This window comes from Mandrillus leucophaeus, unplaced genomic scaffold (genome assembly GCF_000951045.1).
Source record: "Mandrillus leucophaeus isolate KB7577 unplaced genomic scaffold, Mleu.le_1.0 Scaffold834, whole genome shotgun sequence".
Taxonomy (NCBI): Eukaryota; Metazoa; Chordata; class Mammalia; order Primates; family Cercopithecidae; genus Mandrillus; species Mandrillus leucophaeus.
In genome coordinates, this window is record NW_012109075.1 from 1,470,551 (window position 1) to 1,483,962 (window position 13,412).

At 34.4% G+C, this 13,412-nt stretch overlaps 1 protein-coding gene across 1 annotated transcript in view; it reads left to right on the plus strand.

Annotated features, from left to right (window-relative positions):
- The window catches only part of IL1RAPL2 (interleukin 1 receptor accessory protein-like 2), a 1,250,305-nt gene that overhangs the window by 946,011 nt on the left and 290,882 nt on the right, over nucleotides 1-13,412 (plus strand). Inside the window, exon 6 of the mRNA XM_011968259.1 lies at nucleotides 898-972. Coding sequence (XP_011823649.1) covers nucleotides 898-972 — 75 coding nt within the window. The remainder of the gene's footprint in view (nucleotides 1-897; nucleotides 973-13,412) is intronic.

Genomic DNA, 13,412 nt, shown 5'->3' on the forward strand with positions numbered 1-13,412 from the left:
AGGAGTTGGAGACTGGAGCTGTTCCTATTTGGCCATCTTGCTCCGCCCCCCTTCCTGATAATCTTTTGAAAATCCTTTTGAGAATCTTCTGAGAATCTTTTCTTCTTTACTCTCTGCCTTTCCAAATCTTCTCCATCCCTTAAGTTTCATATGAAGATCTATTCTCTTTATAAAACTTTCCTCAAACCTTCCAGCCAATATTGACCTCTCCTTTCTCCATTTCTTTACCACCTATATATAGCCTTATAGCTCAAATGCTATATTCTATGTTCTATTCTCTATTATAGTGTGCTAAGCCTGTGTTCATAGTCCTGTATTATAAATTGAGGGCAAAGATAAAGACTTTGCTTTCTTTCCCTTTAGTACCTAGCACAAGACTTGGAGTATAAAACATGCTTAATTTGTATTTTTGATCAATTATCCTAATGAAGATATCATTGCTTTATTATATTGTTTTGGAGGTTGCAGTGGAGAGTGGGGGATAATTCAGAGGTTTAGAAGATCCATGTCACTAAAAATGTCCATTAGGGTAATATTTCATTGAGAATACCACTACAAAGCATATATGAGGATTTCCTATTTCTCAATTATACTTTTAAAATATATATTTCTTTATACTTACAAATTTATAAAAACCACCCAAAATAGTCCATTTGTTTCATCTTGTTGGAAAATGCAGTTGTCAAAATGTCCTATTTACAGTGAATGAATGGTGCACTAAATGTGCTGGGGAATGGATATTGTATGGATAGAGTAACTACCCAAGTAGGAACACTGTCTAATAAATGTTTACACACCATCAAGTCTACAAACATTAAATATCATACATGATAGAATCTTTCTCATCCTGTAATTTATCTCAGTTTTTCCATTACTTTCTTTCATTTTCTCTTCTAGCTTTACTCACAGACAAGCCTCCTAAGCCATTGTTCCCCATGGAGAATCAGCCAAGTGTTATAGATGTCCAGCTGGGTAAGTCCCCTCCTTGGAATAACACTTCCTAAACTTGCCCTCTCTTAACAGATGGGGAAAATTGCATGAACCAGGAAAGGTTTATTGCCACTGTTATTACATGCAAATCAATTTGTGTTCTGCTCATTTATAACCCTGGAGTTCAGTGCAATAGCAGTTTAAGGAAATTAGTTTGTATTGCATCAAAAAATGGTAATACTAATTAGTTACACTGGGTATTAAGTGTGCTGTATGACAGAGCTTTTTAACTCTGTGATTGATAGATTCATGAGTGTCTTGCATTGGTGATTGTTACAGAAACTTTTTCATACATGTCAGCCAAAATTTTTATTTGGACAGCATTAACTCCTGGAGACCAAGCACTTCTTGAAATAAAATACAGGCCTTTGGTTTAGCCTTTAAAATGATTTGATAATATTATTTTCAATATCACAATCCAGGGCCATTTAAAACTTGTTTTTAGGTTGGGATCCTGAATATTTATCAATCATATGATGTTAGGAAAAGTGACAAGTTGACTTATGAGTGCTACTGTCCTTGTACACACTCAAATAAGGACACAAGGTATTGCACCTCTTTTTAGAGATCCTACTGCTAATCCTTGTAATTTTAAGTACTGTAAGCTAAAAACTCAGAGACCTGCTAGGATCTCTTTCAAATTGTGGCCTTTAATTTAAATCATGCCCTTTAACATTTTCAAGATTTCATCTGTCTTAGATTTCATTCTAGTGTTCTAAATTTCTTCAATTTTAAACAGAAGAACCACAAGAGAACTGAGTAAATATGCTTTAAATGTATTGGGCTTACACTGAATATATGATTTATTGATATTTGAGACCATAGTGGTCTCTATCCATTATACAGCCAGGGAAGACAAATTGATCCCAATTTTCACTCACTTAGAAAGGTTTTTGTTGTTGTTTAATTTTTAATTATTGTGGGTACCTAATAGGTGTGTAAATTTATAGAGTACATGAAATTTTTTGATACAAGCATACAATGTATAATAATCACATCAGGGTGAATGGAGTGTCCATCACCTCAAACATTTATTCTTTCTTTGTGTTACAAACAGTCTGGTTATAATATTTTAGTTATTTTAAGATGCACGATAAATTATTGTTGACTGTAGTCACCCTGTTGTGCGATTAAATACTAGAACTTACTTATTCTAACTATATTTGCATGCCCATTAACCATTCCTACTTCCACCACACCCAAAACCTTCCTAGCCTCTGATAACTATCATTCTACTCTCTATCTCCATGAGTTCAATTGTTTTAATCTTTTAGTTCCCCAAAATAAGTGCGAACATGTGAAATTCGTCTTTCTGTGCATGGTTCGTTTCACTTAATGTAATGGCCTCCAGTTTCATCCATGTTGTTGCAAATCACTGGATCTCATTCTTTTTTTATGACTGAATAGTATTCCATTGTGTATATGTACCACATTTTCTTTATCCATTTGTCTGTTGATTGACACTTACATTGTTTCCAAATCTTGGCTATTGTGAATAGTGCTGTAATAAACATGGGAGTACAGATATCTCTTTGATATAATGATTTCCTTTCTTTTGGGTATATGCCTAGCCGTGGGATTGCAGGATCATCTGGTAGCTCTATTTTTAGTTTATTGAGGAACCTCCAAACCATTCTCCACAGTGGCTGTACTAATTTACATTCCCACTAAGAGTGGACATTTGGGTTCCCTTTGCTCCATATCCTCTCCAGCATTTGTTATTGCCTCTCTTTTGGATGAAAGCCATTTTGATTAGGGTGAGACGATATCTCCTTGTAGTTTTTGGAAGTTTTGACTAAACTTTTGATCCTTATAATTCAACTGGAATTGTTGGAAACTTATTTATATCTTGAAAATAAGAGAGAGAAAATTGTATTCCTAATGTTCACTTTTCCAAAATGAAATATAGCAAATATTAGTTTTTAAATAAACCTAGCAATGTGAGTACCAAAGTTAAACATTTTAAACAAAACAAAAAGAAATTAATAAGCATGTTGTTAAGAGTGGACTGTGGAAATGGTGAATATTTAGAAATAATGAAATATTATACTGTGGCTCTTCTTACGTCCCCATATTGTTTTGCAGTCATTATATTTTGTTAGAGCCAAATCTAGATATGCTGATACCCTTACTGACCATATGATACATTTTACTAACATCTCTCTACCTCGAACTGGGATAAAAATATTCTAAGGGAACTTTGTGGTTCCAGGGGTTACATGGAACCATATGATGGTCTCATATCATTAGTTTCCATGGAAATTCAAGTGGATAAATTGTTTTCATACCAAAACACATATATATATAAAGCAACATTTGCATGATAAAATATACATGATAAGCCCAGGCCTGGTGGCTCATGCTTGTAATCCCAGCACCACTTTGCGAGGCCAAGGAGGGCAGATCACAAGGTCGGGAGATCGAGACCATCCTGATTAACACAGTGAAACCCCGTCTCTACTAAAAATACAAAAAAGTAGCCAGGTGTGGTGGCAGACACCTGTAGTCACAGCTACTCAGGAGGCTGAGGCAGGAGAATGGTGTGAACCCCAGAGGTGAAGCTTGCAGTGAGCTGAGATCATACCACTGCACTCCATCCTGGGTGACAGAGTGAGACTCCATCTCAAAAAAAAAAAAAAAAAAAAGTGCTTGATAAGATTCACAAACAAAATGTGAGTAAATTTTATGTTTGTGGTCCCTGGAGGAATACCTTCTGTACTCTCCTCTGCTCTTTGGCACACAACAGCAAAGTTTTAAAAGTACTGATCCAAAGCAAGGAGAAGGACCGTTGTAGAAGATACATTCCATTCAGATTCGCTGGGTGCAACACCTGTATGTACTGTTCAGGACATCTACAAGATGTGTACTTTGTATAAACCTGTATTCTAACATAGATATATATGCCAAAACACCCTACCAAATATTACCATCCTATAAGATTACTAAAATAATTTACTTCCAATTTACATTAGATGTAAGGATGAACTTTTTGGCTTTTAGTTTGTAACGCAGTTGGAAACAACTTTATTGACAGAAAGATGGAGACCTGCTTATTTTTCATCCCAGAAAGGCTGTTACTCTGAGATGTTAAACAACCATATAATTCAGAGAAAGAAAAGCAAAATCAGTCAAACTAGATCTTTGGCATTTCAAGGAGCACATGACTGATTAATTTTACGTGATTTTAACTCTTTCATGGATTTATTTAGTACCATTTATTCACAATTGGAAATCATTTTATAAGTTGCTCTTATACCTCAATAGTCAGCTGACATTATGAGCACTATAAATGTCAAAGAGCTCCTCTGTGTCAGTGGGAGTTCTGCAGTCAGAATCATGAGACATTAGAAAACACCAGGTGTAAAAAAGAGATACAGAAAGATAACTGGGACGATTGGATATCTCTGTCTATGTCTGGAAAACTTGCAGAATTCAGTAAGGTAATGAAAACTTCTGGAAATTGTTTTCCTTCAGTTTCTGAAGTTTATCAAACACATTCAGTTCTGGACATCCTAAAGCTAGAATTGAAATTCGAACTGCCAAGAAATACAAAAATCCAATCCATATGGCTAAACACATTATCAACTTTCAGTTTCCCAAATCCTATTACTTAAAATTTTAGACAACATTGTAGTAGATTAAAGTTGGCCATAGATTTTTGGCTACTCCTAATATCTAAACTTGAGTTTTCATTCTTCACAGTTGACCAATAGAGTGTGGCAAAAGTGATGTTCTGAAATTTTAGAGGCTGAGTCAAAAGAAACTTACAACTTCTGTCCCAGTGTTTTGGTCCACTCTGAAACCACCATGCTGTTTGAAGTTTAAGTTATATAGAGAGGCACTAGAGGATGAGACACAATATGGTGGGAGAGAGAGGTCAACTAGCACCAAGACACCAACATAAGTGAAGAAGATATCTTGGAAGTGGATCCTTCAGCTCTAGCGTCCCTGACTTATGCCATGTAGATCACAGACAAACCACTGAGCTGAACTCTTCTCAAATTTATGAGCCCAAAATTCACGAGCAAAGTAAAGTGGTTGTCATTGGCCATTAAGTTATGGGTAGTTTGTTAAGTAATTAGTAGATAACTTGAACAAACATTAATTAGTTTATCTAGAGCATTATTAATTTTATTTTTCCCATGGACAAGAATTTCATGCAGCAATTTTATGCAAAATGAGATACATTTTAGGAAATACTTGAGTATCAGCTTCAAGGTAGTTTTAGAAAACATGGTCTGGAATAAATGTTCATGTGTTCATTTGAGGGTTACACTCTGTTCTCAGTTCTGAATATTTCTAAAAGAAATTCAGTAAATGAAAAATTTCAGTAGAAATAAATACTTTTCATGCAGGGAGTTGGCATTAGTACAGATATTTTGTTATGTCTCTAGAGGAAAATAAACATCTTGACTTTCTCTCTCCTATAGTGTAAGCCATTAGTCATTTGCAAAGTTCTAGAAATTTACATACGTTTTTACTGACTTGGTGATGACAGTTTGGTTGTTGCTAAATTGTGTTCACCTTGTAATACTGAAAGAAGATTAATTTTCACTAAATAACCATATATTTTGAGATGATAAACACATTCTTAACAAAATAATCTGAAAACTATTGCTCTCGCAAAAAAAGTCTATGTAACTACTAAAGTTCCCTGTGGTAATGTATGATATATAAAAGATAAAACAATGTACAACACACACATGCAAAATTCCAATTTGATCCTGTTATCCTTTATTTTTTCTCTCGCTGAAGGTAAATTTAGCTTTAAATTTGAGAAATAAACCTTGACTATACCAAGGCTAATTCTTTTCTTAGCAGTTGAAAAAAATATATTTTCAGTAATTTTTTCTAAGTAAAACAACACTGTATTACAATATACAAAGTTATTTTACACCGTTAATACCAATTTATTAAAATATTGTAAGGACATGTGCCCCATTTGAAATATATTCATGCTACATAGACCCTTTTTATAAACTACTTCTTTTCATGAGACCCAAATGCATGCTTTACAAACTGTAACACACTCCTGAAAGCTTTGAAAAAGTAATGAACACATTTGCATGAAAGATTTGAGATCTGCTATCTAATTTTAATTAAAGGTGAGTTTGAAAATGTGCTCTGTTCTTCTGACTGATGATGATAATTTTCTTTTCTTTTCTTTTCCTTTCTTTTCTTTCTTTCTTTCTTTTTTTTTTTTTTTAAGATGGAGCCTTGCTCTGTCACCCAGGCTGGAGTGCAGTGGCATGATCTCGACTCACTGCAAACTCTGCCTCCCCAGTTCAAGTGATTCTCCTGTCTCAGCCTCCCAAGAAGCTGGAATCACAGTCACGTGCCACCACGTCCAGCTAATTTTTGTATTTTTAGTAGAGATTGGGTTTCGCTGTGTTGGCCAGGCTGGTCTCAAACTCCTGATCTCAGGTGATCCACCCGCCTCAGCCTCCCAAAGTGCTGGTATTACAGGTGTGAGCCATAGAGCCTGGCCGATAATTTTCTTTTTGGCAGTTTCTTACAACTTAAAATAAGCTAGACAGCATTATGCAGAAAACACATATAAACATTTACTTTCTCTTTTTGTGTGAATCAAAAAGGAGGCCTGGGGGACCTAAGGTAGATCAGAAAAACTCAGACAAGTAGAACAGTCCAAGCTAATTGGGTTACTTTGGATGTTTCAAAAACCCAGTAGTTCATCTCTAGGCAAATGTGATCCAGTATAAAAGATTCTTTTTTTCTATTCTCATTCAGAATGTATTTTATTTTTACAGGCTATTCAAATTCATATTTCATGAGTGTGTTATGTGCTATTGGCTCAAACTTTCTCCATGTGTGTAAGAAGTGTTAATCTTCATCAGAAATCAATTTCCCTAACATATCACTTTCTACTGAAAATTATATCATATTCCCTAAGAAACCAGTGTAAAAGACTCTACAAGGGAATATATCAAAATATAACATTTAATTCAATACTCAGGACTAGAAGGCAAAACAAATACCTAATTTAATCCCAAATTAGGAAATTAGCTATTCAACCAAATCTATGTTTTTTATAAAACATTATTTACCTAAAAACATTTATTGAGTTCTTACTGGATGCCAGCATATTAGATCCTGAAGATATAGAGGTGAATTAAATGAGTTTCTTGGCCTTAAGGAGTTCTCAATCTAGTGGGGAAACAGATGTGCATAAGTAGAATTGCATCGCATATGAGAACTGTGAAACGAGGGAAAAAGGAAAATGATTTTTCTTGTGGCAGGACCTCATATACTAAAGGTTCTCCGTGCTTAGGCTTTCACTAAATACAATGACAAAACTCTGCAGCTTCAACCAATTACTAGATTTATCTAAAACTAATTAAGAATGACCAAGAATAGAACCTTTTGAAATCATAAATTGTCCACCATTTGCTTTAATGTGGCAAATACTAAAAATGGAAATTTATGATACCCTTGAATCAATTCAGTTTAACAAAATTAGTCAACTCCTTCTAAAGTTGAAATAAAAAGAACAATCCAAAGCAAGTCACCTACTGAGCTAAATGTCAAACCAGAATTATTGTTAATACAAATAGTAGTACATGATTATTTCATCAGGTGGAGTCATAACTCGGTATATGAATTGTGTGTATAATGGTGGAAGCAAGAGATTTTTTAAGTTTTTTATATTATATTCTTATCCTCTTAGTTTCAAATAACTCCTTAAAACTTACGTAATATTGAATAACCAAACACTATGGAGACTTTGGAGAGTAAGAAGGAGGGTATTATGAACTTACTCAGCTTTCTTGGCACACATAATTGGAGCTAGTTCATGGCAGAATTTCCTCACCCTTATAGACATTCTAGGGCTAGTGAGTTGTTTCCGAAAGATCTATTTATTCAGGATCACATGCACAAGCTTAGCATGAGCTACCCCAAACTGAAAACCATTCTATTGCCCAGATTATATAACATGTGCATTATTTATACCTTTGGAAAATCTGGGCCAAGCCTTTTCCTTAAGAGTTGGCTGTAGTATTAATGAGTGAGACTGAAACTGGTTCCCTTATTGTCTAAGTTTCTGTAACAGCTGTGCTTGTTTTGAGATTTTTTTTTAAGAATGAAATGGGAAAAAAGTTAACAGTTTACTAAATAGTGTCTGATTATAATCTAACAATGTGATTACGAACGTCTCTTAAATAGCATGATTGTTAACCAGTCCTCTATGCATACATTGGTGTTTGGGGGCATTGCTTAGGCTTATGTCTTACTGAGATACTGATACAAGTTTGATGGTGTTTCATCATATTTTTAAAAAGCCAAAACCATGATTTCATATATTTAGAACCAAAATTATTTGATAATTTACTAGGTACTAGGCACTAAAATGGGCATTTACACATACACTATCTTATTCCTCATAAGAGCTCAAAGTAGTAGATATTGTTGAATTATTTTGCAGATGAGGAAACGTAACCGCAGACAGGTGAAATAGCTTACATGATGTTACATAATTAGTAAGTGACAAAGATGGGATTTCAACAAGATCTGTTTCACTCCAAAGTTTTTTCTTTTTATTATAGCACACTGGGTATGGTAACATTATCTAGACCCCAAACTCTGTCCTAGGATAAAACTATCATTCTAATAAGGACAGCTAAATAATATTAACAACTTTAGCAATTATTATTTAATAACAGCTCTGCTATTACAAATAATGTTATTACTCTACTTAGTATTATAATTTAATAACATTTCTAGTACTGCTAAAAATTGTAATTATTATAATAATTTTTTAATAATAGTTCTAATAATAATTATTATTTGTAGTAATAGTATCAGTAGTAGTAGTAGCAGTAGTGGTGGTGGTGGTGGTGGTGGTGGAGCTGTCACTTATTGATTTCTTACAAGGTACTAGGCACTATATTAAATACTTTATATAGCTTATTTTATTTAATCTTCCCAAAAACTCTTTGTGATAAACCCAACTACTTGCCTCATTTTAACAATTTTTTATTACATTAGTCATATACCATACAATTGGCAATTTAAAACATCCATTTCAATGATTTTGGGTATATTCATGATGTTGTGCAAGCATCACCACAATTTCAGAACATTTTCAACACCCCAGAAAGAAACACTGTACCCATTGACAGTCGCTCCTTAGTCCCTCATCCTCACCTGTATCCTCAGCTTTAGGTAGTCATTAATCATCTATCTGTAACTATAGATTGGCCTATTCTGGATATTTAATACGAATAAAATATATAACATGAAGTATTTTGTGATAGGCTCCTTACATTTAGCATAGTGTTATCAAGGTTTAGTCATCGTTATTGCATGTGTAAGTACTTCACTCCTTTTCACTGCTAAATAATAATCGACCACATTTTATTTATTCATTCGTTAGTTGATTGACATTTTGATCATTTGTACTCTGTGGCTCTTATGAGCAATGCTGCTGTGAGCATTCATGTACAAATTTATGTGTGGACATATGTTTCCATTTCTCTTGTATATACCTAGGAGTAGAATTGCTGGGTCATTCGGTCATTCTATGTCTAACCTTTTGAGGAACTACCAGACTGCTTTCCAAAGAGACTGTACTATTTTGCATTCCTATCAGTAATGCAAAGGGTTCCAGTTTCTCTACATTCTTGAAAGCACTTGTTTTTTTTTTTTTATTTTTAACATAATTATTCTAATGTGTATGTAGTACTATTGTGGTTGAAATTGTACTTTTAATTTATATTTCCCTAAGGTTAATTATATTGAGCATCTTTTCATGTGCTTGTTGGCCATTTGTATGTCTTCGGAGAAATGTCTATGGCCCATTTTTTAAATGAGGAAAATGGGTTTGGAGAAGTTATACAACTTATCCCAGCTAGTAAGCAGCTTAAATGTAGTGAAGCTAAAGTTGTCACTCTTAAACCTTGCCATATTCCTACTAATATTAGTACTATTGTTTACATGGTCCTCTTGCACTTCTGCTCTTTCTTAAAATAGATTTTTGGACAGAAGGTGAGTGATCATATATATCGAAGTTAAAGGGGTGTCTAGTGTGAATTGATTCAGTGAGAAAATAGAAATTATTGAGAGCGTTGCTTTAACTTTAAATCTTTGTAACTCAAGCCACAACTCCTTTTTAAATAGAAAACTAATTTGTAATCAGTACACATGCCTGAAAACTAGCTGTGAAGCACAAGACAATACAGGAAAGTTTTCTGGAGGGATTTACAGTATACTTAAATGCCCGAAAATTGTATGTAACCCAGTATCTGAACAGAGACCAAGAAACTAATTTGTATCATTCAACTATAGGAAGTATGTATTAGAGACTTTAAAAATAAGTTAGAGAACTCTCCACTGTTTGAATTTATTAGGAATAAGTGTCAACTGAGTGCACTATTCCAATTCCCGAAAAGCATATATCTGTGTTGATATCAATACCATCAGCTTTGCAGCACTTCTCAGCAGTTTCATCTTCTAGCCCATCTTATTCAGCGGATTATAGATGCTTTTTAAAGATCTGGAAAAGAAAAAAAATAAAGCTACAAATTTTGACTATGTCTAAAATGTCACGTGAACTGGGAAAAAAAGAGAATTATTTATGATCTCTTTTAATTCAAATATTTTATATAATTTTATGTAAAGAAAGGCAGTTTTTGTAGGTGAACTTGTAGGAAATTGAGTAAGCTATTATCTGGCTTATTCATAATTGAGGTAGAAGGGTATTCTCATAATTGAGGTAGAAGGGTAGCTTTGTATCATTTAGATAATTCCATTAATTGTCCTCTATACTTCATTTAAATAAATTTGGCTTAAACTTTGGAAGATCTTTTGTTCCTTTAATAATAGCTCTTTCCAGAAATTCCTTAGATATATCAGGAGTGGGATATACATTTTGGTCCTTTTTTGGGGGGTCAGGGTCTCACTCTGTCACCCAGGCTAGAGTGCAGTAGCATGATTCTGGCTCACTGCAGCCTCAAACTCCTGGACTCAAGTGATCCTCCTGTCTCAGCTTCCTAAGTAGCTTGAGTACAGGAACACATCACTATGCCTGGTGAAGTATTTTTTTTTTTTTTTGAGACAGAGTCTACACAGAATAAGGACAAGGCAAGAGATCTGGGGAAAAATGCTCAGAGATCTGTGAAACTACAACTAATAGTTTATGTTCAAGGTAGTAACTTTGAGTTTGGAAGCTTACAGGTTGCATAAGCCCTGGCAAAGTGGTAAGCAAAGAAGTCATGTCAGAAAAAAATCTGATCTTGGGTTTCTAGCAAGGTGGAAAATTGAAAGGCTGAAAGCCTTCACAAATCAGGCAACAAATGGATACTGAAAGATCAAAGACAGTGCTACTAAACCTGTAAGAGTTTGCTCTTGATTCCCACAAGAGAAAGATATTGTCACTGTGGACATAACCACTGAAAAGTTTGAAAGAACTGTGTCTTAGAGTGATGCAAAAGAGGGCACACCTGGCAATTAAGATCAGTTAAAGCAAGTCCTTTGGCTGAAAAAAGGAACTCCTTCAAAAAGAGTATAATGTAAACTTGGCCTGATACCAGTTCTAATAAAAAATCTAGTCTTTAACAATATCTGAATTTCAAAAAAACTGAATTAAGAGTATATGCATCAAGTCCACACAAAAAACTTTGATTTTGTTTACAAATGCAATATTAACCTAGGAATAGAGCCTATGTATATTGAAATGTGGTGTGTATTTGTAAGACACTTATTTTCCAAGAACAAGAGGAGCACTGACTCACTGAGGGCCTGTATCAATTTCATTTATTTTCCTTAGTTGTGAAGATGTTGATTGTATATCTGTTACTATAATGATGGTTTTACATTTGTTGTTAAGTTGTTTGATAAAATTATAACTTGGCGAGATGATAATCATGGTGTGTCTCAAGGCTGATTGTCGGCAAAAGAACAAAAACAATGTGAACATGTGATGGAGAGGGGGCATACAACAAAGGAGAGGGAAAATTGTGTCAAGGTACAATTTGAAAACTCCTGTAAACCAAAAATAATATTCTAGGCGCCTGTCTCCGCCACAACTATCTGAATAGACTCCTCCTCTCAGCCATGGGGTTCCAAAGTTAACACGAAAAACTGGTTCAGGCCATGACAGGAAGGGAGGATTGGACATGTCTCATGATACTCCACTCCCTTTTAGAATTCAGGAAAAGCTCACCAGCATTTAACATCAACACAGACCTTAAGTCTGATAAGAAACATATACAATCTATTCTCTCTGAAGCCTGCTTCCTGGAGGCTTCATCTGCATGATAAAACTTTGATCTCCACAACCCCTTATTGTAACCCTCACATTCTTTGTGATTGATAATAACTTTTAACCAATTGCCAATCAGAACATTTTAAAATCTACCTATAAGCTGGAAGCCCCCTGCTTCGAGTTATCCTGCCATTCCAGACCAAACCAATGTGTATCTTACATGATTGATGTCTCATGTCTTCCTAAAATATATAAAACAAGACTGCCCTGACCCACCTTGGGCACATGTTCTCAAGTTTTCCTGAGGGCTGTGTCACAGGCCATTGGTCACTTATATTTGGCTCAGAATAAATTTCTTCAAATATTTTACAGAATTTGATTCTTTTTGTTGACACTCTCTTAGCTCAATTACAGGAAAATGAAAGTTCTTTAGAAAGAAAGAGAATCATGCTAACTTTACATAAGATAATTAAGGAAGGTGAATGGTTAACTTTAACAATAGTACCTCATATTTAGGCAGTATATATTTCCAAGGCATTCAAAGCATGTTTTCAGGCATCACTTAATTAATTTCTTGAGTAGTTCTATAAATTATGATGAGTGTAAGATATCATTAACCATTGACACGTGCAGTGATTAAGGTTCTTTGTGACACCCACAGGCAGTTTAATTGAGCATTCTAGTGGGGAATCAGCTAGATCAGTAGTGAATAAATGATTGTTAGCCTGATCATTATAAGTCAGATCAGAATTTCTGTAACTCTACTATTATGTATGTACACATATGACTGCTATTATATATATGTAAAATTTATAGCAAGGATGACGTGTGTACTCACTTCTGTCTATGTTTCCACTTCCTTTCTCAGTCAAGTGGTTTGCTTATTAACCTAATAATAGCTGTTCTCATGAGTGACCACTTTGTATATAGAGTAGCTCTTAAACTTGACAGATTACTACTCTGCTTGCATTTACTTTTTGGTTCTCAATGTTAATTCCTGTGACTTTAGTTTTTATATTCTTTTGATGTGCAAAGAATTCTTAAATATATTTATTGGTACATCTAGTTCTAGATCCTTGAGGAATTGCCATACTGTTTTCCATAATGGTTGAACTATTTTACAGTCCCACCAACAGTGTAAAAGTGTTCCTATTTCTCCACATCCTCTCCAGCACCTGTTGTTTCCTGACTTTTTAATGAT